The sequence below is a fragment of the Labeo rohita genome, chromosome 7 (genome assembly GCF_022985175.1).
Source record: "Labeo rohita strain BAU-BD-2019 chromosome 7, IGBB_LRoh.1.0, whole genome shotgun sequence".
Lineage (NCBI taxonomy): Eukaryota > Metazoa > Chordata > Actinopteri > Cypriniformes > Cyprinidae > Labeo > Labeo rohita.
Genome location: NC_066875.1, coordinates 25,098,692 through 25,126,600, shown reverse-complemented (window position 1 = coordinate 25,126,600; position 27,909 = coordinate 25,098,692). Strand labels below are relative to the sequence as shown.

Sequence of the window (27,909 nt, the reverse complement as noted above, 5' to 3'; positions counted from 1 at the left end):
TATGGTTGCTAGTGAAAGACCTGAGTACTCATGTCTGTGCGAGACAGAAAATTGCATTACTTGCATTAAACTTTTGGTTTGGGCAATACATTTGAAGAGGATGACTTTCTGATGTTGTATAACTTTTAAAGCAGAACTATATCTTTTTCCTTATTGCAACAGCTTCTTAATTGAAGCCCAATCCTGTATTTTTCCTCTGAATAGCTGATGAAAGTCACCAAACCCCAACACAGACAAAGTTGGTTGCATTGTTCTAATGCCATGTACATCGGAGTACATCATTTTGTTTCATTGTGAAGTTTCTAAACCTTTAATAAACATTAAAAAAACACAGTTGTTGTTTATTTGTGACCACCGGGGAGAGCCTTTCTGAAATATTCTAGTTTATACAATCACTAACCAGATTGTTCTAGGTACACATTGTAGGTACACATTAAGCTTTAAAACTGGGCCAACCTGGTTATAACAACAATCAGAAGTGCTTAATCTGTAAGTGGAAGTCTTAAAGACTTGCCAGCACATCTAGTCACAGAAAATGACTTTACAAATACTATTATTTACTTTTTAAAGGATACTCCCTGTGTTTTCTCTCAGTGCTTAAAGGAGGCCTAATAAAATATTACATCCTACCCCGTACCAGCACAGAAAATGTAGTAATGGTCAAGCGCTTTCACCGTAAAGCTGCTGTGAGGAATGAGGGACGTTCACTTTAATCAGCCTGATGCAGGTTTAGGGGTTTGTTTTAGTTACTATAGCAACAGTCTATCTACCGGTTAGCGATAAACTGACGCCTACTGTTTTGTTACTTAGATTTATGAAACCCGGCAATAAACCGTATCTACGCAAAAACAAACTTCACACCGTGTGTACACGTGACGCGACAAAACTATACTCAGTCACCGAATAGTACAATATAACGCTGTGGGCAGCTGCGTAGACGGGAGCGTTGTAGTTTTATCGCGTCGCTCAGTGTGTACAGTGTCTACAGGGCACTGGAGGTCACTTCCTGATTTACTGACTGTCGGCAATATGTCCTAACACTTTGAAAACGCTCTGCTTCTCTGTAAATGACAGCGTTTTGCCTGCCTGAAAAGCGACGTTACCTCCACAGGTGGAAGTAGCAATAGTTTTCGACTTTATTTGATGCCGACCAGCACTTCATTCAGTCGTAGCGCAGGTGAATTTATCGATTCGTATGTTTTCCTGGCACGTTTATATCGGTGAGGATGTTTTAAAATGGCGGTGGCAGCGTCACAACAGGTAAGATACTTTTCATTAGCTTTTATCTCGCTGTTAGCGTTACTCGTGGGCGAATAGAGTTTGAACCTTTTGCGGTCAGACACTTGTCGTAATGTAAAAGTTTAATGTCTCCAAAATCTGGAAATAGTGCACACGCAAGGCGAAAAGTTTTGAGTTAAGTTCAGAGTTAAGATGATAAAATAATGCTGAAGTGCTCGTCAAAGCGTGGAGTGGTGTATTACAACAGTAATGGTAGTAGTGCTTGATGTATTGTTTATTGGAGGGTCTGGAGTAAAGGTGAGGAGGTGATGGACGCACACACATCCTTCCACCTGCAGCAGGAATATGGCAGAAGCAGAGCACCCGTCCAGTGAAAGCAGCACAAACTGTCAAAGCAGTGATGGTAAGTTCAAAGTAACCTTGTAGCCTTATGTAGGCTATGCAAGCTGTTTGTTAACAGCAGGATTAGTATTATTACACATTAGCATCACTCGTTTTTGGAAACTAGCAGAAAGAGCAGGCTAATGAAAAATAAACTTTGTACATCACGTTATTTTTATTGTCTAGTCATGTTTATATGTGACCATGGACCATAAAACCAGTCATAAGGGTCAATTTTTCAGAATTGAGATTTATACATCATTGATGTATGATTTGTTAGGATAGGACAATATTTGGTCGAGATACAACTATTTGAATATATGGAATCTGATGGTGCCAAAAAATCTAAATATTGAGAAAATCGCCTTTAAAGTTGTCCAAATGAAGTTTCTAATAATGTAAATTGCTAATCAAAAATTAAGTTTTGATATATTTACGCTAGGAACTCTACGAAATATCTTCATGGAACATGATCTTTACTTAATTTCCTAAGGATTTTTGGATTAAAAGTAAAATCAATAATTTTGACCCATACAATGTATTTTTGGCTATTGCTACAAATATACCCCAGCGATTTAAGACTGGTTTTGTGGTCCAGGGTCCACAAAATGAAGGGAGACTACAGGATAGCTTCAAACTGTATTCCAGAGCCATCTGTTGAATGTAACCACTAAAGTAAAAAAAAAAGAAAAAAGTCATAATACATTTTTAAATGCAGTGGCTGTTCAGTTTATACAGTTGCTAGTTATGAATAATAGAGTACAACACTTTTTTTTAGCATGGTTCCAGTAGTACTTTTCCCTTGGGGATCTTCCTGATTTACTGACTATGAACCAAAAAAAAGCTATGAGCAAAAAAGTATAGGTGGTGATTCATCACAATACACAGGAAAACTGACTCATTTAAAGTGCTTCATGGGAGTGGATGGGTGCTGAAATTGCGATGCTCTAATTAGTAGACATTTCTTGGCCTAAACATGCTTAATGTAGTTTGCTAAATGTAGTTTTTCTGGTATTCTGCTGTTGAACATAATTAGTTAAAAAATTAAGTTCAAATAATACAGGTTGATGATTTTAACAAAAGCATATACATTTATTAACAATCCTATTAGCTCACAGTAGGTCTGTTTTTAAAGATTTATAAGTTATCGTTTAAAATAAAAAAAATAAAAAAATCAATAGGATTTTTACTTTACCTAATTAAAATGAGAGATATTATGTTAAAATGTCATATTATTAGATTTAGGAAGTATAGAAATGAGAGATTTTTCTTTATTTTTTCCTTATTAGTAATGGTTAACTTCAGGTAGTTTCTAACAATATTAGAATTTATATTTATATTTTAATTTATATTTAATTTAAGGATCAGGTGAGACCACAAAAACTGTTCTGCTCACCAAGCCTGCATTTATTTGATCCAAAGTACAGCAAAAACAGTCAAATTTAGTATTTTTACTATTTAAAATAACTGCTTTCTATTTGAATATATTTTAAAATATAATTTATGTCTGTGATCGAAGTTTTTAGGATCATTTCTCCAGTACTCTTCAGTGTCACATGGTCCTTCAGAAATCATTGTAATGTGCTGATTTTCTGTTCAAGAATTAGTTTTATTGTTATTATTATCAATATTTAAAACAGTTGAGTACATTTTTTTTCAGGATTCTTTAATGAATAGAAAGATCAGCATTTATCTGAAATAAAAAAAAAGCATTTGTTACATTATACACTATACCAGTATACATTTTTTTTGAAGGAAATTACAGAAATTAATACTTTTATTTAGCAAGGATGCTTTAAATTGATCAAAAGTGATTGTAAAGACATTTATAATGTTACAAAAGATTTCTATTTCAGATAAATGCTGTTCGTCTGAACTTTGTATTCATTAACGAAACCTGACAAAATTCTACTCAGCTGTTTTAATCATGATGATAATAATAATAAATGTATTTTGAGCAGCAAATCAGAATATTAAAATGTTTTCTGAAGGATCATGTGACTGGAGTAATGATGCTAACAATTTGGCTTTGACATCACAGGAATAAATTACAATTTAATATAATAATAATTTAACAGTTTTACTGTTTCTGCTGTTCTTTGGATCAAATAAATGCAGGCTGGTGAGCAGAAGAGATTCCTTTAAAAAGCATTAAAATCTTACTGTTCAAAAACTTTTGACTGGTATTGTACATATGGACACTTTTGTTCATTGTTGTAGAAATGTAATGTTGTAACCCTCACTTCTGTAATCCCTGTCATGCAGTTGTAATTCCTTAAAAAACAGTTTATCTTTGGTGGTTTTGAGAAATTGAGAGGATGCTGGTTGCCTTATGTAGGATTGCATCAGCGAACAATAATTTCACAGTATTTTACAAGCATTAGCAGCACATCAGCCCACAGAGCCATGAAGTAGCTCTGTATGATTTTAGTTGAAAAAACTAATTATTAATTTTGAAAAAAGAAATAATAATTTAAATTAGTTAACTATTTCTCTTTGACTGCAGGAACACAGTAACCTTAACTCAAAGACTCAAGATAATTCTTTGAATTTGAGAAATGTATGGGCTGGGTCACTTTTGAAATTGTGAAAGCACTGTTATTGTTTAAGGTGTGTATTGTTGGGCTATTAAAGTATTGTTATCCTGTCAAAAACTTCAGTTACTGAGCACTTTCAATTGTACATTTCATGGCTTTGTTAAGGCATGTTCTGTCCACAATCGAATATTGGTTTGTAGATGATGTGCACATTTTTGGTTTCTTTTGCCGTAGATGAGCAGGTGCACACACCTGTGATTCACATTGAACCACATTCAATTGAGGAGGAAGAACCAGTAGAGCTCGTATTATTTGTTGCCTCTCCCATTATATATTTTGAATCTGCATCATGCACAATATAAACATTTAGTTTGTCATCTTTGTGGTTTTGAGCTGATGAAATTTTTCACTTTGTTTTTGGTCTCCTGTTGATGTGCTGCTGTGATGTCCTCAGGCCACATGCACCCCAATCATTCTCCCTCTATCCTCATTAAGAGCTATTTTTGTTAAATTTTGATGGAGGATATTGTCCATTAGATTATCAAGGACGTTTGAGGACAGCTGTCTCATAGTTGATTTGGAGGTAGTGTTGACGTGATGTTTCCTCAGGTCTTTGGGTCACTTTTTTTGTTTGGTTTCAGGTTGCTTTCTCTACTCCTGCACGCTGGAGTTTTCATGTCACTCTATTATGTAGATAAGATGGTCAGCGGTGTGATGTGACTAAAGGTTGTTGTGTTGTTGTTTGCTGAAGGACGACTCGGAGATGTGTTTACCCAGCCATGCACATTGAGCCTTATCACTCTTATATGAAGAATATAGTGTGGGCTGAGAGCATAGACTTATCACTTAATGGAATTTTTGATTTTGACAAGGCAAACATGGTGTTTTTTACAAAAAGTATGTCATAGACTTCTCATTAAGACCCTAACGAATCATAACAACATATCAAAAAATGGGCATCTGATGACCCCTTTACCAACTCCCTACTGGAAAAATGGCTAAAACCAGCCTAAGCTGGCTGGCTGCTTTGGCTGGTCTCTCAAACTGGTTTATAGTGGTTTTGGCCACTTTTTACCTGGACAGGCTGGTCTTAGCTGGTCAAGCTGGGAGATCTGCTAAAAGACCAACCAAGCTTAAACCAGCTATTTTCAGCTTAAAGGAGAAGTCCACTTCCAGAACAACAATTTACAGATGATGTACTCATTGAATACCCTTGTCATCCAAGATGTTCATGTCTTTCCACCTTAAGTTGTAAAGAAATTTTTTTTTTAAAATATTTTTCTCCATATAAAGGACTGGTATGGTGCCCCAAGTTTGAACTTCCAAAATGCAGTTTAAATGCAGTTGTAAACAATCCCAGCCGAGGAAGAAGGTTCTTATCTAGCAAAATGATTTTTATTTTCATTAAAAAAATACAATTGAAATACTTTTTAATCTCAAACGCTCATCTTGTCTTGCTCTGCCTGAACTCTGAGTATTCTGGTTCAAGGCAGTTAGGGTATATTGAAAAACTCCAATTGTATTTTCTCCCTCAACTTCAAAAATAATTTCAAAATCATCCTACATTGCTGCAGAGGTACCGACCCAGTCTTTGCAAAGTGACCATGCAAAGAAGATCAAACACCCTTAACAGTGATATAGGACGTTTTTGAAGTTGAGAGAGAACATGAAATGGGAGTTTTTCGACATACACTAACTGCATGAACCAGAAAAAAAACAGAGGTCGGGAAGAGCAAGACAAGACGAGCGTTTGACATTAAAAAGTATATAAATTGTATTATTTTTATGAAAATGACTAATCGTTTCGCTAGATAAGACCCTTCTTCCTCGGCTGGGATCATTTACAACCACATTTGGGATTGATTGAAGCCGTATTTAAACTGCATTTTGGAAGTTCAAACTCAATGCAAGTTCAAATCATGCAATCTAGAAATTATTAACAACATGATTAGAAAAATAGATGAATTTTTTTTAGATTTAAAAAATGCTAGCAACATGCTAAGCATGCTAAAAAACCAGCATCTTGCAATGTGTTGAATCATGCTAACAATGTTTTAATATTTCTAGTGACATGTTAGCAATGTTACTTCATGCTAACAACATGTTACATCTGTGTTTTTCTGATAGACTTTATTGCCTTCAAAACATTCAAACTTTATATCGGAAAACTTCTTCAAACTGAAATCTTTTAAACTTCAAGCTTTTAAAACCTTTTTTAAACTTTCTGGCCTGGCTTTTTCAAGTCAATGCCAATTTTTGTCATCAAATTTTACTAATCTAGTTTACTAATAATATGAAATAATTTTTCGCATTGATTTTTACCTGTATTTTGAAGAATGCATTGCATTGTTTTGTGTTTCAGGGTTGAGGGCAATATGGAATATATATATATATTTTTTTTAAGTGCAGTGTAAGGTGTAATTTTCCGTCATAAGTTTCTAGTATACAATTAATTTATTTTATCCAAGTGACCCTGAGATATAAAATGCCTTCATACCAACTTGTTTTTCAAATGCCTTTTATGCATAAAGTTTGTTTTACTCCTTGTCTACACAATGTCACAATACAGTATCAACAATATTATTACATTTTTCAAATTTCATGACCTAAGCAATTAAACAGGAGTGAAATAAAGACATAACAGTATTTACTGTGTGAATAAAAATTTTCCTGGTCATTTAAACCAAAAACAACCATTTTGCTTGTAATGATGGTAGTCAATTAAACATTAGTGCAGTAATATATATTGTATATATCGCAAAGAAAACAGAGTAGTTTTATATTGTGTCATTTCCAGTCAAACTGTAATAAAGAAAGTATGGGGGAAAAATAGGTGTATTTCAGATCCATGAACTGGAGTCAGACCAAAGAGTTTTATTCCAAAGATGTTCACCCAAAAATGAAAATTCTGTCATTGATTACTCACCCTCATGTTGTTCCAAACTCGTAAGACTTTCGTTCATCTTCGGAATACAAATTAAATAATTAATATTTTTGTTGAAATCTGACAGCTTTCTGACCCTGCATAAAGGCCCATTCAAGGCCCAGAACGCTAGTAAGGACATCATGCGTCGTGGTACTCTTGCAAACGTGTGGTGAAGATTGACATGGAAGGGAAGAAATTGATGAATAAAGTTATTTTTGTTTTCTTTGTGCACTAAAAGTATTCTCATAGCGTCATAAAATTTCGGTTGACTCACTGGTGTCACATGGACTATTTTAACGATGTTCTTACTACGTTTTTGGGCCTTGAATGTGTCAGTTGCGTTACTGTCTATGCAGAATGCTATGAATCACTGTATGTAATCTGATGTGATGAAATTATATTTTTTGGTTCAGAAAAATGTTGGTTTGTTTTCTAAAAGGAGATAAAACGCCCATGTGACTCAGTGCTTACACATATTAGCTGTTTCCTCATAAGGACTGATCTATTTTTGTTATTTGCCTTTTTTTTTAGATTCTCAGGCCTCATCGTTCAGCAACTCTTCACACAACCAGTGTTTGCAGAATGCTTCAAAGCCTCTCAACCAAAACCATGTTAACCATCACATGCCCTCGGACTCTCAGCTGCCACATGTCTCCCTCAGCTGCAAATCATTCACTCCCTGTAATGGCACATGTGATGAGGATCGCAGCAGCTTGGCCTCTCAGGACTCTGGAATCCCCACCCTGGAGATTAACCCCCCTGAGCACATTCATGCTCGAGTCACCAGTGCTGGGCTGGTGGTTCCACCTCCACATGATGATAATCCGGCAACACTAAACTTGGATGTTTCAGATAACTCCATACTCAAGTCTTCCACCTTCCCACGTTGTGACTTTGATTTGGTACGTCTTTATAGCACAAGTGGGCTCTCCAGTACGGCAGGCAAGGGTACTTTGAACCGCAGTGATGATATTTCAGTGGGCAGTGTTTCCAGTTTAAGTACTGAGTTTTCTGCCACACTGTCAGTCAGTAATGAGGACTTCCTAGACTTTATGGTTACATCTGAGTCCAGTGCCGTTGTTACATTTGAAAATGAAGATGTCTTGCACCGTTCTGACAATTCACTCTCATCTCCTACTGACCTACACGGCAAGCTCAGCAGCCCACAACGGCAGCCTGTGGGGGTCTCTACACCACATGAGGCTAGACCCAAGAGACTGGGTCCACTCGCCAGCTTCTTCCACAAGTATGGTTGCATTTGCTTTTGTAATGTTGTTGAATTCACACCAGGAAACTGCTGATTTGTTCAGTAGTATCATGGTTTGCTTATGATTATAAATTTATTTTAGTTTCATTTGGAATGTACTTTGCTCTGCGTATAACACAACCTTGCAACAAAACATTTTCAGCATTGCAGTTGTTAAAAGTGGTGTTTCCTTATTGGAACTGCAACAAAAATGCTCTCTGAGTGTCCTTATGTGTATATGGCAAGTTCTTGTTTTCTATGTAATTTTTAATCTCGACTTCCCTTTCTATCTCAGCTTTTGATTTATAGGGTATGCTGGCGTTTATCATCACCAGTGATTTAATTTTTAAAATAATTTTCTGTCTAATATATCGTCTTTTCAAAAATAGGCCCCAGTCTGGCTGTGATATTCAGTACTTGATACAACTCTGATATATTTTAGCTTATGGCTCCGTCATTTTTTTATATCACCATCATCAGCCATATCAGTTTCAGTGCTGCTGTGTTTCACAAGCATTTTGGAACCTTAAAAATGGGTGGTGGGTCAAAAATGTTTAGATGCCACTGAATAGCATGGAGTAAAGTGCTCAAAAGGTCTTAAGTGGCTTAGGTACTTCATATTTAATAGAGCTCATCATTATCTTAACGTCAGCTTGCTCTCTAAGATCCACTCAAATCACTGTCCTTTGTACTGTAGGTGAACATTCTCAACTTGTGGCCCATGTCTTAGAATTACATGCTCTTTTCATCCACATGGACTTTCTTAAAGCTTTTCTTCATCTTAAAATGGCTCAAATGTTCTTTTTCCTCCTTACTCTCCAATATAGTGCAGTGTTCTTTAAAGCTTCTCCCTCTGTTCTGTTTGGAGTGTTTAGTGAAAAGTGCTATAATAATAGTTCCTCATTTTGTGGAGTTCACATTGCTTTAAATTAATGCAAACATTAAAAAACTGGATTTTATTATCAGTAAAAGTATCACTCTGTTAACTCAGTCCTTTTATTTCTTTTCTATATTTGTAAGGAGTCTTTTTGCTAAGAGGATGAAGGATACGGGTGCACTGGAAGAACAGAGAGAGCCTGGCTGGAAGCTTTTTGGTAAAGTTCCACATAAAGAACTTTCAACCAAAGACTCCAGGAAAATACAAAAGGTATGTTCACACACCTACACTCATACAAGATCTTACAAGAGGCCAAAATACAGTGTACCTGATTTTGAATGTTTTTTTCACGTAGTAGAGTTACGCCAAAATTGTGAAAATATAGTTTCTGTATTGTGTATGATGTATTGCGCTATCCATTTAAATGTTTGGGCCACATAAATGTGATGTCAGATCCTATTTAACAAGGCAAGTTGTATGATGTGCTGCCTTTAAACAAAAGGCTGGGATATACTACATAATGTCCCAGATGTTTGCCTTAAAGGTATTTTTTGCCCAAAAATTAAAATTCTGTCATTAATTACTCACCCTCATGTCATTCCAAACCTGTAAGATCTTCATTCATCTTCAGAACACAAATTAAGATATTTTTGATTAAATCAAAAGCTTTCTAACCCTGAAAAAGCTTTCTGATGAAAAGCTCTTGAATTTCATTAAAAATATGTTCTGAAAAAAAAAAAAAAATCAGAAAAGATGAACAAAGGTCTTACGGGTTTGGAACGACACAAGGGTGTGTAATGAATGACAGAATTTTCATTTTTGGATAAATGATCCCTTTGACTGACAGATTTTGCAGAGTGTGGAGCAGGGGTGCTCAACCCTGGTCTTGGGGATCAACTTTCCTGCAGAGTTCAGCTCCAACCCTGACCAAACACACCTGAACCAGCTAATTAGGATCTCAAGGAGCGCTTGATAATTACAGACAGGTGTGTTTGAGTAGGGTTGGAACTAAACTCTGCAGGAACGTCAATCTCCAGGAACAGCGTTGGGCACCCCTCGTGTAGAGTATGTTGGGCAGAGACACAGATTTTTTAGCTTCAGACTATGTCCATTCTAAAAATATCGAACATGTTTGATATTTTGAGCCAATTTAAGAACACACATTGTTTCCAGTTGTCATGTGTCTCTTGGCAATGTTGCTGTTGAATCCCGTTTTTTGTTTTGGGGAAATCAACCCATGAATGGTTTCCTTCAGTTTTTCTCAGCTGGAAGACAATCTTTTAACAGTGAAACATTTAAAGATTTGTTTGTTCATTTTAGATTGCTAATTTCAGTTCATTATGCACAAATAAATCAAATGTGGAGTTATTATATTGTTGTGAATGGGGCTTTGTTTCCAGAGTACAGGCCTGCAGTTTGCTTTAGGTAATTTGAACCCCCTGATTCAGCCTCCCCGTGTCCATCTAGATTTCACCCACATCCAACTCCTGCCTTTATCTCTTGCTTTTGTTCTCTGCAGCTGTAATGGAAGATTGAGGTATTGGGTGACAGGTTTAGAGTTGCTGGCTTATTCAGGCTCTGTAGAACTGGCTTATAGGAAGAAATGAGTTGAGATGAACTTAATATTATGTACTACTTTCCTGCATCAGTGCTTTTGATTTTAAACATTGCAGTATTCTACATGCTGCCTATTTACTTAAAAAAAAAAAAAAAAATTGTAGTATTTTCAGACAGTGTGGTTAGAATGTGTCTTGATATATTTTATTTGAATCAGTAGAAGCTCATGAGAACTGATGACACACCTGCCACGTAAATCAGATTATTTATCATCTTTGTACATGACTCAGACATGCACAGAGGAGCACAGAGCGCACTGATCACATGAGACTGCAGTGCAGAGAGCCTTGTGCTCCTAATAGCTGGAATCAATTACTATGGCTGCCTGTAAATCATGGATCCTCTCTCAGCACTGTGATGATGACGAGTAACATTAGCATGCACACACACACACACACATATGGACACAGCGGGAACACGGGGCAAGGTCTGATCCTCTGCATCCCTCTGATGTAGGGCCTCCCAGTTGGATGCCTGTTTGTTAGGACGGACGTATAGAGAGAAAGAGGGCAAGGAAAACAGTGTCAAGTAACTTAGCAGGAGTGAGACAGCAATAACAGCAGAGGAGCAAGAGCACAGTAGTATCATGCTACTGTTCTCAGGGTGTGTCCCATATTCCTTGCGGTCTTCCTCTGCTGCTGTGCCTTGCCTTTTGATCTGCAAGGCACTTAAGCTTGCAAGTTGTGGAAATACAGCAATGGTGTATAGTGTTGGAAACGCTGGATTCTGAATGTCTCAACAGCACTACAGCGTTCATGGTGAGTTCATGTCTTATTTTCTGTCTGATGATAAAGAAAAGGCGAGGAGAATGAGAAGGAAGAGAAAAGAGCATTTGTAGGGAGGAAATGACGTGAAGAGAGAGAGAGAGAGAACGTGGTGTTCATGTGTGTTGATGAATTATATTGTCGTCCTGTTTCTTTGGTTTGCTGTCCCACTTTCACTCTAAGACTAATTAGGAGTTTCTTGTGTAATCTTATTTAACGTCCTTATACACATTTGGCTCATGGTTGGAATGTAGGTAATTTTGTCGAGTTTTATCTCTGTGAGAGTGCAGTGTGGGGGCAAATTAAATATTTATATTCAGTGATTTAAGTGATAGTGTGTGCTTTCTGACTGCATAAATAAAACAACTTATTTCTCTATCTTCATTTTGTTCAGAAATAGATCAGACAGATTACTTCGGAATCAGGGAATTTAAAGATGGATCCAGAGTATAAGAACAGATTACTGTTCTGGGTTTACAGTGTCTGACATGAAACTGAAATACTGTAACAGTAGCAAGTTCAGATTCCATTCAGGCCTATTGTGACCAGTGTTGGGCAAGAACTAAATACTAGTAATGCAGTGATTTTAAATTTGCAGTACATAACTTTTTTTTTTGTTAAACATTTATGTAAGTGAGTATAAAAAATGTGTTTTTGGCTTATCCTGAATCACTACAGTACACTTATAATAGGTTATTATATTTTGACTATTGGTAGGAACCACTACAGAGTAGCCCAGTACCTGTGTGGCTTGTCACTGACATAAACAGAGAGAAGTAGCTCCAGCTACAATGTTCTTCCGCAAGACGCATGCAGTTTTGTTTATTAACCACTAGAACGCCAGAAGTTATGGACTGCAGCTTTAATTTTGTAGGAAGAAAGGATGAAACATCAATGTCATCAAATTGTGTAGTGGTACTAAGACTTTGTCTACTGTGAGTGCCAACATGATTGATTGGTTTTACCAGTCAAAACTTTTACCTGCTTGAGCCCTGTTGCAAAATTTACTATGTTGCTGATTTATTAAATAACAGACATTTTATTTGTAATTTTCATGGTTTCACAGGCTGTAAAAAATTATGCAATTACGTTTTTTTGGGGGTGTAATGGAAAAGTAAGTAGTGGACTAGTAGTGTAACTAATTACTGTTGGCTAGGAGTAAAAATTAAAGTAATAAGTAAATAATAACTAGTAATGAGTAATATATTACATTTTTTGACTAACTGGCCCAAACTGTGACGCTGTGTGTCTGCAAAGACTGTTATTTTTCACAGTTCCTGCTGCTTTGAGAACTTCTGCTTCCACTTGTGCAGGTTGTGAAAAAAAGTGTTGTGTGGCAAAACTCTGGATGTTAAAAGCTTGTTAGTTTTTATACCTAAAGCCTTGAAATGTATTAATGATCATTTTCTTGATGATAAAGACTTATTTTCATAATCAAAAATCATCTCGGTACAATATGGGGAAAAAAAGTATCTGTATCATTGTAGTATCTGTTGTATTCCATTTCTTTTATGCAGATTTCATTAAAATATATATAAAAAACACTATTACATTTAATAAGAGTTGTATGGAGTTGTATGGAAAATCTATATATATATATATATATATATAGATATAAAATATATATATATATATATATATATATATATATATATATATATATATATATATATATATATATATATATATATATATATATATATATGTATATATATATATATATATATATATATATATATATATATATATATATATATATATATATATATATATATATATATATATATATATATGTGCGTGTGTGTATATATGTATGTGTATATATAAACAGCCTTCATCTTTTATTTCATTTTTTTAATTTCATTTCATTTTATTGCACTTCATTATTTCATTTCATTGTTATATTTTTTCATTATTTTTTTTCATGTCATATTTTATTTTATTTCATATATATTTTTTTTAATTTTATTTCATTTCATTTCATTGTTTTATTTTATTTCATTTTATTTCATTAATTTCATATCATTTTTCTATTTTATTTCATTTTAATTTTTCATTTCATTGTTTTATTTCATTTTATTTATTGTATTTTTATTTCATTTTCATTATTTGTTTTAAATTAAATCTCATTTTATTTGATTTTTTTTATTCATTTAATTTCATTCTTATTTAATTTTGTATTTCATTTAGTTTTTACTTCATTTAATTTCATTGTTTTGTTTTGTTTTGCTTTATTTCATTTCATTTCATTTTCTGCTTTATTTCATTTATTTTTTTTTATTTCTTTTCATTTCATTACTATTTTATTTCTTTCATTCCATTTAACTGTTTTGTTTTGTTTCATTTCTTTCAGTCATGATTTTTTTGTGAGATTAACTGTTTAAATGCGTATTGTTTGTTGCAATTTTTTGGACTATATACAATGTTGGTTTTTGCTTCTCATGATTGAAATGTGTTAAATAGGTGTTATTCATAATTCAGTCATTTATACATATGCTTTATTATATTTTCATTATTTTATAGATCATTCATATTACATGTATATATTTATTTTACGCTATTTAATTAATTAATTATTTACTTATGAAGGAATATGAAAGAAGGAGTGAACAATCAAGCGGTTCCATATCTCCCAAGAAGAATGTAAGAAGAAACCTGGACTTTGAGCCACTTTCAACCACAGCTCTTATTCTGGAGAACCGTCCAGCGTAAGTGTCCTAAACCTAAATTATTAAAAATAATGCAGGTACCATAGCACAGTCCTAGAACAAAATAAAATCACTTCCATCTGGCATGCAATGTTATACCATGCAGCATAGTAGATGTTGCATGCTAGTGTACTTTAAAACATTGGGATAACATGGAATAATAAAGGAGTTATAGATGTAAAGGCTTTCAAAATGTTTTCTCTAACAGACAGTAATGTATACCTCTATTAACAGTTATTGTTTTATCTGTGTGTAGGAATCTTCCTGCAAAGCCTGAGGAAGAAGCCCAGAAACACAGACAAGAATATGAGGAGATGGTGGCTCAGGCCAAGAAGAGAGGTGACTTTTTTTATGCATTTGTTTGTGTATGCGTTTCAAGTTTTGTATGCTCTAGAGGGCGCCATTGCAAAAGCTGTTAAAACAGATTTCCATTTGTCTGCCGTTTCTACTTTCTCACTATGTGTGTACGTGTTTCTGTGCAGAGCTGAAAGATGCCCAAAAACGGAAAAAACAACTAGAGGACAGGTGTAAACTAGAGGAAAGCATCGGCAATGCTGCTCTCACCTGGAGTCAGGAGATATTACCCAACTGGCAAAGCATGTGAGTCCGTACACAAAAATCATTGACGCATTATATCGCACAAACAAACGTTCTTGACATCCCATATAATTAAATAAGAGTAGCCAAAAACATTCTGGCAAGAGAAGTTATGCATGTTGAGCTTAGGTTAAATATGCTTAGAGAAAAAAAACATATACACACATATATGAAGAACATATGTGACCCTGGACCACAAAACCAGTCTTAAGTCACTGGGGTATATTTATAGCAATAGCCAAAAATACATTGTATGGGTTAAAATTATTGATTTTTCTTTTATGGCAAAAATCATTCGGAAGTTAAGTAAAGATCATGTTCCATGAAGATATTTTGTAAAATTCCTACTGTAAATATATGAAAACTTAATTTTTGATTAGTAATACACATTGTTAAGAACTTTATTTGGACAACTTTAAAGGCAATTTTCTCAGTATTTAAATTTTTTTGCACCGTCAGATTTTAGGTTTTCAAATAGTTGTATCTCGACCAAATATTGTCCTATCCTAACAAACCATACATCAATGGAAAGCCTATTTATTCAGTTTTCAGATGATGTATGAATCTCAATTTTGAAAAATTGACCCTTATGACTGGTTTTGTGATCCATGGTCACATATATACATAAATAATTGAAAAGAAATGATGACTTATTTTACTCTGTCTTTCTCTTCACCATTCCAGGTGTTCATCCAAGCGGGTGAGGGATTTATGGTGGCAGGGTCTGCCACCCAGTGTGAGGGGCAAAGTCTGGAGTCTAGCGATAGGCAATGAACTGAACATCACAGATGGTATGAATGTGTTTAATGTGTTCTTTATCACACACACCTCATACATACTGGATAAGCACATACAGGAAAAGACTACTTTGGACATAATTTATTTTTAATAATAAATGTATGGATGAAAAAGAATGCTAAACATGAAAGTTTTTGTGTGTTTATAATTACATAAATCACTTTGTGTTGTGGGTTTGTTTTCTACATGGTGTTTCACAAGCAGCGGCCTGAGGTTTGATATAGTTTGATATATATCTCCCATATTCATTTTTTATTAACAAAACCCCACAAATATACACTGTGTGCAGAATTATTAGGCATGTTGATATTCTGGTCATATTTTTTTTCCAAACACATTTTACCAATTCCAAACCACATCAGTCTTAGTAACTACTGTTAATTTTGTATTTAATCATTTATATGTGATGTATAATTGTCCGTGAAGGCTGGAAGTGAAAAACTCCTTATATTCAGGTGTGCAGGATTATTAGGCATGTTTTCGTTTACAGCTAAAATGAGCCAAAAAAGATATTTAACCCAGACTGAAAAGTCCAAATTATTAAATGCCCATGAGAAGAATGCAATACTAATGCATTACAAGAATTTGCAAAGTTAAGGCTTGACCATTGGACAGAGAAATGCTTGTTGAGTCTGCATGGTCAGAAAAAACAGGTGGAGAAGAAAAGATGCATGTTAACTGCAAAAGAATTAGGAATTAAGGTGAAGAATTAGGTGTGACACCATCAGGAACCGTTTCCAGTTCTCCAGCGCCACCATTTTCCAGAACTGCAACGTACCTGGAGTCTTCAGAAGTACAATGTGTCAGGTTCTCAGAGACTTTGCTTGGTAAAAAATCCTAAAAAATGCCCCTGACTTAATAAGAATAACAAGCTGACGTCTTGTGAAATACATGAAGACAGTTTTTTTTATATGCTTTAGAGACAGATAAGTTGAGAGTGACTCTTGAAGGACAAGCATCACATCCTCTTACCTGACACATTGTACTTCTGAAGACTCCAGGTACGTTGCAGTTCTGGAAAATGGTGGCGCTGGAGAACTGGAAACGGTTCCTGATGGTGTCACACCTAATTCTTCACCTTAATTCCTAATTCTTTTGCAGTTAACATGCATCTTTTCTTCTCCACCTGTTTTTTCTGACCATGCAGACTCAACAAGCATTTCGCTGTCCAATGGTCAAGCCTTAACTTTGCAAATTCTTGTAATGCATTAGTATTGCATTCTTCTCATGGGCATTTAATAATTTGGACTTTTCAGTCTGGGTTAAATCTCTTTTTTGGCTCATTTTAGCTGTAAACGAAAACATGCCTAATAATTCTGCACACCTGAATATAAGGAGTTTTTCACTTCCAGCCTTCACGGACAATTATATATCACATATAAATGATTAAACACAAAATTAACAGTAGTTATTAAGACTGATGTGGTTTGGAATTGGTAAAATGTGTTTGGAAAAAAAATATGACCAGAATATCAACATGCCTAATAATTCTGCACACAGTGTATTTTATACTGTAAATGTGCAGTAAACAATCTTAAACCTTATTTCATGAGAACAGCATTTCTAAAGCAAAGCGTGAACAATGCATTGATGTCATATATGGTAATGATAATGATGTTATACAAAGTAATAACCATGCTTTTGTGGTTGTTCACTGTGAGAGCTCTGCACTAAAAAAACTTGTGGTTAAAATTTTTTTTTTGCAGTTGTGATCTGTTGTAATCATGAGTATGTTTAATAGCAAGGACGGTGAAAATGTTGAATAGCAAATGATTTTGATGAGAGTTTTACAAAATGGGTAATTATATTATGGGAATTTAGTTTTACGTTATTGTTTAAACATTGTCTTTATTTAAACATAATGCAGTTACACTTTAGATTTAATCAGTCAGTAAATGAGTGAAATCCCTGGAGATCAGAAACACTAGTTTAGCACATATCCAAAAGCAAATATGATTCATAAAAACAGCTACATGTAATACCTAACCATATCACTAGGGGTCTCTTTACAAAGCAAATATTGATTTTAAATTTACACATATAAACAAAAACAACTTACTCACAACACATTATTATTATTTGTGTGTGTGTATGTGTTTTAAACAGAGCTTTATAACATCTGTTTGGCAAGAGCCAAAGAAAAGTGGAATGCCTTTGTGGCCCCAACAGCTGCTGTAGAAACAGAGACTGAAGGTGATTATGCATTTTTCATTATCATTTTTCTGAGCACGTGATACTTTGTTTCTCACCTTTCAATTGTGCTGGAATTCCATCTTTGATCTCATATAAAATATTATTTATTATCTTCTTTTATCAACATATTTCTGTTAATAAGGCAAGTCACTGCAGGTGAATAGGGTAAAAAAAAAATGAACTAATAGTTATCACCTTACTTACCCAGTTGATTGATTACATTGATAATTGCAAACATTTTTTATATTACAAGTTTTCTAAAATGTTAGGTTTATATGCAAACGAGGTATTATTTACTGAAATATTTGTAAATTTGCATACATTTCTTGTACAAAACTCTGAACACAGGATGAAGTCTGTTTCAAAATTCTTGTTTTTTTTTTTGTTTTGTTTTTTTTTGACATATTAGAGTCAAATGTGTTTATAGAGGGAATTTTCGGTACCTCAATTTGTCACTCCAAAATTCAGAAAAAAACTATATTTTTTACAAATTATATATGAACAAATCCCTCTGTAAAAACCTTCAGGATATAGACAGGAATAAAATTGTAAAGTTTGGTGTGTGTAAGTGCTACTGAAGTGGAGATTTATGGCTGAGTGTAGGAGAAAAAACTCATTTTAAGAAAATGGCTTTTAAAAAATGTTTTGTAATTAAAATCTATTGACACAAATAGATAAAGTGCTGTAAAAGAAACACTTAACAGTGTCTTTGGGACGTTTTCTTTCCACTAGTCTGAAAAAACACTTTTTGAAAAAACAAAAAGCCCAAAATCTCAAACTTGACAGGTCCATGGAAAAACTGTGTTTTTGCCTGCAGTGTCTCTCCTTAAACTAATTTTCATTATGCCTTTTTGTAACTAATTATTACTTATTTTTCAGATGCAGGCTTGTCTCATGCTGATCGAGAGGCCAGTCTAGAACTGATCAAGTTAGACATTTCCAGAACCTTTCCCAATCTCTGTATTTTCCAGCAGGTAGGGTGCTTTGCTGTTTCTGGCATATTATATCATCTGCTGACAATTGTGTCATTTTTTTTTTTTTTTTTTTTCTTTCCCCCTCTCAGGGAGGCCCATACCATGATGTATTGCACAGCATTCTGGGAGCTTACACTTGTTATCGTCCCGATGTGGGATACGTAAGTCTTGTTTACTCAAGTGATGTCTGGTTTTTTTTAATGTGCTCTGCACCACTGCACTGTATACAAGCAAAACCACTCTTTATCCCTCTGTGACCCATATTCCATCTCAGTTTGCTTGAGTATTGACTCAGAGGTGTTTACAGAGTAAAACAGAAACTGACAGAGATGCTGTGTCGTACAGCTGGTTTGCTGGAGTATGATGAGCACTTCTGTTCCAGCTATTATATGCATAATCAGAGCTTTAGATCTTACTCTGCTGCACATGTGAGAACGCCAGAGCAACATGAGCTACACAGCCCTCGTACATCCTGCTTACAAACCACAATATCAATTGTTGGTCAAAGAGCTTTTGCACCAACACCTCCACATAGATGTGCAAAAATTAAAAAAATGAATTGAGAACATATTTTCCGTTAGTTGGTCACACTCTTAATGTTACTTAATCAATAATTTAATAAGCAATAATTTATGCGGCTTCAGAACAGCATTAAACGGTCTGTGTAAATGCACATTATCGTGGTTTTATGCTGCTTCAGATTCGGTTTCTGTGCCGCCTTTGCTATGTAAAGATGCCATTATGCTCACCATGGCTGGATCTATTTGATCTGCTTCTGTGCTTGTTATCAGTTTGAAGTGTGAATACAGCACAGATCTGACTTTTTGGGGGTAAAGCATGTTGTTTTAGGAGAAGAAATAGATGCTGTTTTTGTAAACGTCACTTGTTTATCAGTTCAAGCTCAGTGTTAAAGCTAAGTCCTCATATATATTATGTGTTTGTTGTGCAGGTGCAGGGAATGTCCTTTATAGCAGCAGTGTTGATCCTCAACATGGACACTGCTGATGCCTTCATTGCATTTGCCAATTTGTTGAACAAGCCTTGTCAAATGGCTTTCTACAGAGTGGACCACAGCCTTGTGAGTTTTATGAGCAGTCTTGAAGTCTTTTAAGTTGTGTGATCAATAAGAAAATAGTCATTAGACAAGACTCTTCATGTGCTCATGTCTTTTTCCTTCTTTAGATGTTGACATACTTTGCAGCATTTGAAGTGTTCTTTGAAGAAAATCTACCAAAGCTTTTTGCACATTTTAAAAATAACAACCTGTCCTCTGATATTTATTTAATTGACTGGTAAGTGAGTTACTTTGTCAGAAGTTTGCCCCTGGGTTTTGTGAGGTACAGATTTATTTATTGTAGATCTGCTTTTGTCTGTGTAGGATCTTCACCTTGTATAGTAAATCACTCCCACTGGACATTGCATGCCGTGTGTGGGACGTGTTCTGTCGCGATGGCGAGGAATTTCTCTTCCGCACAGCACTGGGTATTCTGCGTCTTTACGAGGACATCCTCACACACATGGACTTCATCCACATCGCTCAGTTCCTGACGCGCCTGCCGGACTACATCTCTGCTGAGGAGATCTTCTCCAGCATAACCACCATCAACATGAACAGCAAGAACAAGAAATGGGGACAAGTGCGCATCTTTTTCTTAACAATCACACATAAAACACATTACATGTATTAAAATAAATACTTATACACTTAATTAAACAGTATAGTATATATGTAGAATACTAACGTTCAAAAGTTTGGGGTTGGTAAGAATTAAAATTTTTATTTTTATGGGTCCAGTCTCATCCGTTTCCAGTTACTTTAAGCTGTACAAAACAGCTCATTTTGCTGCTTGATATTGCAAATTGGTGTGTCTTAGCATGTTATTTTAGTGTATCTTAATTGTCAACACAGTGGTTTGTAGTGCAAATAGTTTTACCGTTTACTGCACGTTGTTATTCTTCTTGTTGTTTTCCTATAGCGGCTAATGAACTGGAAGTCTCGCCCATAGGCTTAGTTCTGCATTGAAGAATAAGGTGGAAAAAGTCTCTAATGCTCCCCAAGGATGCATTTATCCAGTTAAAAATACATGAAAGAACATACAGTCATGGCCAAAAATATCGGCTACCTTGCAATTCTGTCAGAAAATGCAACCCTTCTCTCAGAAAATTGTTGCAGTTGCAAATGTTTTGATTCTTACATGTTTATTTATTTATTTTTTTTGTTTGCATTGGAACAACACAAAAAAACAGAAGAAAAGTCAAATCTGATGCAATTCCACACTGAACCCAAAAAATGCACTGGACAAAATTATTGGCACCCGTAACTTAATATTTGTTAGCACCCTCTTTGGAAAAAATAACTGAAATCAATTGCTTACTGTAACCTTGAATGAGTTTCTTACACCTCTCTACTGGTGTTCTATGGGATTCAGATCTGGACTCATTGCTGGCCATTTCAAAACTCTCCAGCACTTTGTTTGTAACTATTTCTGAGTGCTTTTTGAAGTGTGTTTCGGGTCATTGTACTGCTGGAAAACCCATGACCTTTGGTGGAGACGCAGCTTTCTGACACAGACCACTACATTGCGCCACAAAATTCTTTGGTAATCACCAGATTTCATGATACCGTTCACACAGTCAATGCATCTGGTGCCAGAAGCAGCAAAGCAACCCCAAAACATCTTTGAACCTCCACCTCTTGATGATATTGCGCACAGTGGACACGGGAATATTAAGATTTCTGGAGATGGACTTGTAGCCTTGAGATTGTTCATGTTTGTCCACAATTTTTTTTCTCAAATCCACAGACAACTCTTTATACTACTTTCTTTTCTCCATGATCAGTGTGACACACAAAACATTTTAACTGGTTGCAAGTGTGATTACTATATTGCCCACACCTGTTACTTGCCACAGGTGTCTAAATACAAATTACAGGAGCATCACATGCTTGAAAATCAATTATTTCTTACAATTTTGACAAGGTGCCAATGATTTTGTCCAGTCCATTACTGAGTTCTGTGTGAAATTTTATCAAGTTTGACTTTTCCTTTGTTTTTTTGTGTTGTTGCAGTGCAAACAAAAACAATAAGCATATGAATACCAAAACATCTGCAAGTGGAACAATTTTCTGAGAGAAGTGTTGCATTTTCTGACAGAATTGCAAGGGTATTTTTGGCCATGACTGCAGTACTGTGAAATATTATTAAATTCAGTAGCCATTACTCCAGTCTTTGATATCATTTGGTGCTCCAGAAACGTTTCTTCTTCTTCTTCTTCTTCTTCTTCTTCTTCTTCTTCTTCTTCTTATTATTATTATTATTATTATTATTATTATTATTATTATTATTATTATTATTATCATCATTATTATTATTCTTATTATTATTATTATATCATTATTATCATCATGTTGAAAACATCTGAGATTTTTGTTTTTGTGGAAACCGTGACGCTTTCTTTCAAGATTCATTGAACTTCAAAAGAATAGATTTTATGTGAAATGGAAACAATTTAATATATCCTTGCTAAATAAAATAATTGTTTTTTTCAAGACAAACCTTACTAACCCAAAATTTTAAACAGAGTATGCAGTGGATCGAGAACACATTCTTTTCATGCAATTGCAAATTTATATCTCACACTTCTGAGAAAAAAGTCAGAATTGCAAGATATAAACTCGCAGTTCTGACATTTTTCTGAGAATTGCGAGTTTGTAATCTCATAATACAATTTTTTTTTTTCTTGCAATTGCGAGTTTGTCTTGCAATTCTGACTTTTTTTCTCTGAGTTATAAGATATAAACTGAATTGTGACTTTTGAAGTACAATTCTGAGGAGAAAAATTACTTAATATTTTCTTAGAATTGTGAGTTTATATGTGACCCTGGACCACAAAACCAGTGTTAAGTCACTGGGGTATATTTGTAACAATAGCCAAAAATACATTGTATGGTTCAAAATGATTGATTTTTCTTTTTTGGCAAAAAAGCGTTAGGCAATTAAGTAAAGATCATGTTCCATGAAGATAAAATTTTGTAAAATTCCTACTGTAAATGTATGAAAACTTAATTTTTGATTAGTCATATACATTAAGAACATTATTTGAAGAACTTTAAAGGTGTTTTTCTCAATATTTTTATTTTTTTGCACCATCAGATTCCTGATTTTTAAATAGTTGTATCTCTGCCTGTCTGTATGTCCTATCCTAACAAACTATACATCAATGGAAAGCTTATTCATTCTGCTTTCATACAATGTATAAATCTCAAATTTGAAAAAATTACCCTTATGACTGGTTTTGTGATCCAGGGTCACATATCTCTTAATTCTGACTTAATAGCTTGCAATTGTGTTTTCTGAAAATTGTTTAAAAAAATCAGAATTCTCGATGTAAACTCGTAACTGAGAAAAAAGTCAATAAAAAGTTGCAGTTGACCCTTCGCAAACAGCTTGATTGACAGACAATCTGATCAATCATAACGCTGAATCTGTCATTTTGTCTGACTAGCAAATCAGACAGCAGAGTAGATTAATTTTGGTGGAATTAAACTTGAAAAATTGTGTGTATTGACATCTTTATGCGGTTGGAAAAAAATAGGTACTGATGTTCATTCAAATTTTTTTGTGCTTTAAGTAAAGAAGAAAAGACGATCGGTTTATGTGTTGATTGATCTCTAATACAGTGATCTGTCACGACACATTAAAGAGCCACAAACAGTATTTATTGTTTGAATATTTTTTTTTACAAAATTACAACATTTTAAAGCTGAGACCTTGGGTCATACTATAAGTAACCTGCTCTGTTTTGTCTGTCAGCATGTTGTCAGTGTCCTCTTTGCTCTGTGATGTATTTTTCACTGCGTGAGAACACGATGTGTAGTGTAAGAGTGGCATTGTTTGTCAGACATAGCAACAGTAACTAAGGAGGGCGGATTTTTGCGACGGGTCAATTACCTTTTTTATTTTTTATTTTTATAAAAATTTTATAGATTTATAAAAATTGTAAAAAACCAAAAAACATAATTTTAGCATAAAGATGCAGCATAAATTGACAAAAAGAGAGTCTGAATACTTTCTAAATTATATTTCGAAAATGATTAAATGTTATACATAGAATAATAATAACATGTTGCTCATATTTAAAGTGCATTTTTTTTCTTTTGGACCTCTAGGTTCTTCAGGCTTTGCAGAAAGGACAAGAGCGGGGCAGTCCACTACTGAAACGCTGAGAATACATCCTCATGTCTACACTTCCACCTCACAGAGACTAAGAGAGAAACTCATGTTGACTGTGCATGGGTACTCCCACATACCTCTGGTACCACCTAAGAGAATATCAGTTCCAGCGGCCACTGTCCATGTCCTCTTCCATACAAACTGATGCGTGGGAATACAAACTGACCTCACTAGGCTGGAACGGAGGCAACACATCACATGAATGTACACTCCCAGCTCTCAGTTACGTGTGGCAATGTGAGTTTGTGAAGCTCTGAATTATTTCACATCCCTATCCTCTCATTACTTTCACCTTCATTCTTCCACTTTATCCTTCCACCTCCCTCAGCTTAAACGAGGCTTTTCCATTCAAGCGAAATAAAATAATATATGTATTGCTGTGTTTTTCTAAGATTGTTTTTATTTGTGGTTTGTTTCTCATGTTGTTTTTAATGAAATGACATTCTTGACAGAGTCTGAACTCTGAGCGTCCTTCAAAATCCTGGAATCTCAAAGGGAGTTTTGTTTTAAAAAACTAGATGTGCACAAATCATAAGGAAATTATTTTGTTTGCTAGGATCCAATGTCAGTAAATTCCCCCATTGTTTCAAAGACTTTTTGTACACTTTTTTTAAAGTTCCTTTTAAAAAACTATTATTTATTCTACCTCTTACTTTCTGTCTGTAATCTGTGTGTCTGTTCTTTCTCACAAATGTCTTTGAGAGGTTTGAGTGGATACTGAAAGATATTGCTGTGTTTGTGGTATTGTTACTGGAATGTCTCCCTTTTTTCTGTTTTTGTAGAAAGTGCTGTGCCAGTCTAAAACCAAACACGCTGGTATACCAGCGTTTCTGAAGTTACGAAGTTTGGTTTCAGTTCATGGCTACAGATAAGGATTTAGCACAATGAATGTGGCTTTAACATTGTGGTGCAGCTTGGATCTCATGGTGGTTGAAGTGTTGAAATGAAGGTAGATGAAAGATTGAGTAGGAGTATGTTCAGAGATGATGGTGGTTTTCTGTCATATGGCTCATCGGAGCATTATGCTCGACATCTCATATCGTCTTCATTAATAACAGAGAAAATAGACTCTAGATTTTGCCGAAATTATTCTTTACATTCAACACTTCATCAAATTGAGATTAAAACCAGGCAAAATCTTCTTATTCAAAATCTATATAATAATACGTCACAGTCTGTACTCGTTTCATGTAAATAACGTGCACTAAACTGGCCTAATTTATGGGACCATAATGTAACAGCAATAACAGCTTTTTTTTTTTGTATAAGTTTAGAGAAATTAAACATCCAGATGTTTATTTATTATATTGATTAGAGTTTGTGGATTTTATTTTTGTCAGAAAAAGACCTAAATGTGACCGTGGACCACAAAACCAGTCTTAAGTAGCACGGGTATATTTTTAGCAATAGCCAAAAATACATTGTATGGGTCAAAATCAATGTTTTTTTTGTTTTTTTTTTATGGCAAAAATCATTAGGGTATTAAGTAAAGATCATGTTCTATGAAGATATTTTGCAAATTTCCTACTGTAAATATATCAAAACTTAATGTTTGATTGGTAATATGCAATGCTAAGAGCTTCATTTGGACAACTTTAAAGGTGATTGATTTTTTTTTTTTTTTTGCACCCTCAGATTCCAGCTTTTCAAATGGTTTGCCAAATATTGTCCTATCCTAACAAACCATACTTCAATGGAAAGCGTATTTATTCAGATGATGTATAAATCTCAATTTTAAAAAAAAGGACCCTTATGACTGGTTTTGTGGTCCAGGGTCCACACATTTCATAAGAGTGTAAGTGTGTGTATACTGTATGTAAACACAGTAATATGTAAACAAGCTAGGCACCAGAATATTGAAAGGCACTTGAAATCTTGCACACTCTACAATCAGTTTATCTTCAGATATTGTCAAGATAATGTGGTCAGATTTCACTGCTTTGTGATCACTGTGATCAAAGGAAAACCTCCCACCTTTTTTGTGGTCTTAACCACGCTACTGCAATAAGCTGCTTTGCACATTTTTTTCCTTTTCATAGATTTTCTCTGTCATCTTTAATATGCTGTCTGCTATTTCATGTTTAGTTTCTTGTTCGTTACCATATAGGAACCCCAGGAACTTGTTTTTTGTTAATGTTGGCTGTTTTTATTATAATCCGATTATTCATTGCTCTCAATTTTAAAATATTTACACTGCCCTCCAAAGTTTGGAAACATCCCTGACAAAGTGTGGTTTTGGACGACGTCAGCATAAATCCTTATCATTTTTTTGGTGCGAATACATTAAAGTAACTTGACATTATCATTGACCAGTAATAATAATTTTCATTTTGATTACATAATAATGCCAATATACATGTCAAAGTCAGACATGCCCCTTTGCCAGCTGTGATGCCTGGTTACTGCTTTAAACTTGGCCCAGGTTTTTAAAAGATTTTTGTGTCAGCACACCTTAATAGCTTCAACAATTGATTGCCAAATAAGTTTAGAATACAATGAATTTAGGCCTAGATTATGCAGAGCTGTAACAGCTGCTAATGGTGGATATTTTAATGAATCGAAAATGTATGTTTTTTTCTATGTATAAACTGTTTATGTAATAAAATATGTTTTTGTAGTTTGTGTTGTCCCCTATCAGTGCAAAATTATCACAAATTAAAAAGGATTTATGCCAATATTGTCCAAAACCCCACTTTTCTAGGGCATTTCCAAACTTTTGGAGGGCAGTGTATATATCTGAGAGACATGCGCCAGAAGCTTTAAGTTAACGGCTTTCTGTTTTGCCTCGAAATAACTTACAATTCTGTCATTAATTACTCACCCCAATGTCGTTCCAAACCCGTAAGACACAAATTGAGAAAGAGAAGAATTATTGAATAAAGTTATTTTTGTTCTCTTTGCGCACAAAAAGTGTTCTCATAGCTTCATAAAATTACAGTTGAGCTACTGATGTCACATGGAGTATTTTAACCATGTTTAACCACTACCTTTCTGGGCCTTGAATGTAGTAGTTGTGTTGCTGTCTATGCAGGGTTTAGAAAGCTCTCGGATTTCATCAAAAATATCTTCATTTGCGTTCTGAAGGTGAACAAAGGTCTTACGGGTTTGGACATGAAAGTGAGTAATTAATGACAGAATTTTACATTTATGGGTAAACCGTCCCTTTAAAAGAGTTGATGTGTCCAGTGCATTCCGCTGTTTGAGTTCATGTACAATAAAAGGAGTGAAGACAATCTTGTAATCGTAATTACAAATGGAGTGTGTTTGTATGTGTGTGTAAACAACTTCATGTTGCAAGTACTTGAGTGTGTGCATCATTATAAACAATTCATGCTGTTGAAAAGAGCATAGGCCATCCAGGAACCCAGGAAATGTCAATAATGAAGTAATGTATTGTGCAATGTATTTGCTATGTTAGTGTTTTAAGTGAGAGTTGACAGGATGAAGGCATTAGGATGTTCAGATATGAATAACTGGCCAGTCCAAACTATTTAATGTGAGCTTTTTATTCAACACTGTATAAGCATTCAAACGCGTGCAGACTGTGTGCATGCAATCCCACACTTGAAGCTTTCAGATGTTATTAGAGCATGCACTGATGCAGCTCACACCACACGCTTATGTGTTTGTCCTTTTGTCCAAAAATGCTGCCTTTGCTTTTGTTGTGTCAATACAGATGATCTAGAAATAAATAAAGTTGTATATATTCAGGGTCTATTGCCTGTTTATTTCATTAGTGTTCACATTTAGACTAAGATAAAGGTGGTGAGTCATACATGAGATGCAGTTTTGCTACATGAAATAACCACAAAAGTGCT

General features: G+C 34.7%; 1 protein-coding gene across 3 annotated transcripts; it reads left to right on the top strand.

Annotated features, from left to right (window-relative positions):
* The first annotated feature begins 920 nt into the window (after positions 1-920).
* On the top strand, positions 921-27,797 carry tbc1d14 (TBC1 domain family, member 14). 3 transcript variants are annotated; one of them, XM_051114874.1, is made up of 15 exons: positions 921-1,260; positions 1,499-1,642; positions 7,615-8,329; positions 9,350-9,476; positions 14,177-14,295; positions 14,552-14,634; positions 14,778-14,895; positions 15,577-15,683; positions 17,797-17,883; positions 18,763-18,857; positions 18,947-19,018; positions 19,807-19,935; positions 20,040-20,149; positions 20,236-20,494; positions 24,028-27,797. In XM_051114874.1, exons 2-15 carry the CDS (start codon positions 1,585-1,587, stop codon positions 24,082-24,084), a joined length of 2,136 nt encoding a protein of 711 aa, XP_050970831.1. In that variant the 5' UTR covers positions 921-1,260; positions 1,499-1,584; the 3' UTR covers positions 24,085-27,797. The 3 variants fall into 3 exon arrangements, with proteins under 3 accessions (XP_050970831.1, XP_050970830.1, XP_050970832.1); XM_051114873.1 differs by having other exon boundaries at positions 922-1,260; positions 1,523-1,642; XM_051114875.1 differs by lacking the exons at positions 921-1,260; positions 1,499-1,642; positions 7,615-8,329; positions 9,350-9,476 and adding an exon at positions 11,134-11,581.
* Positions 27,798-27,909: the final 112 nt, after the last annotated feature.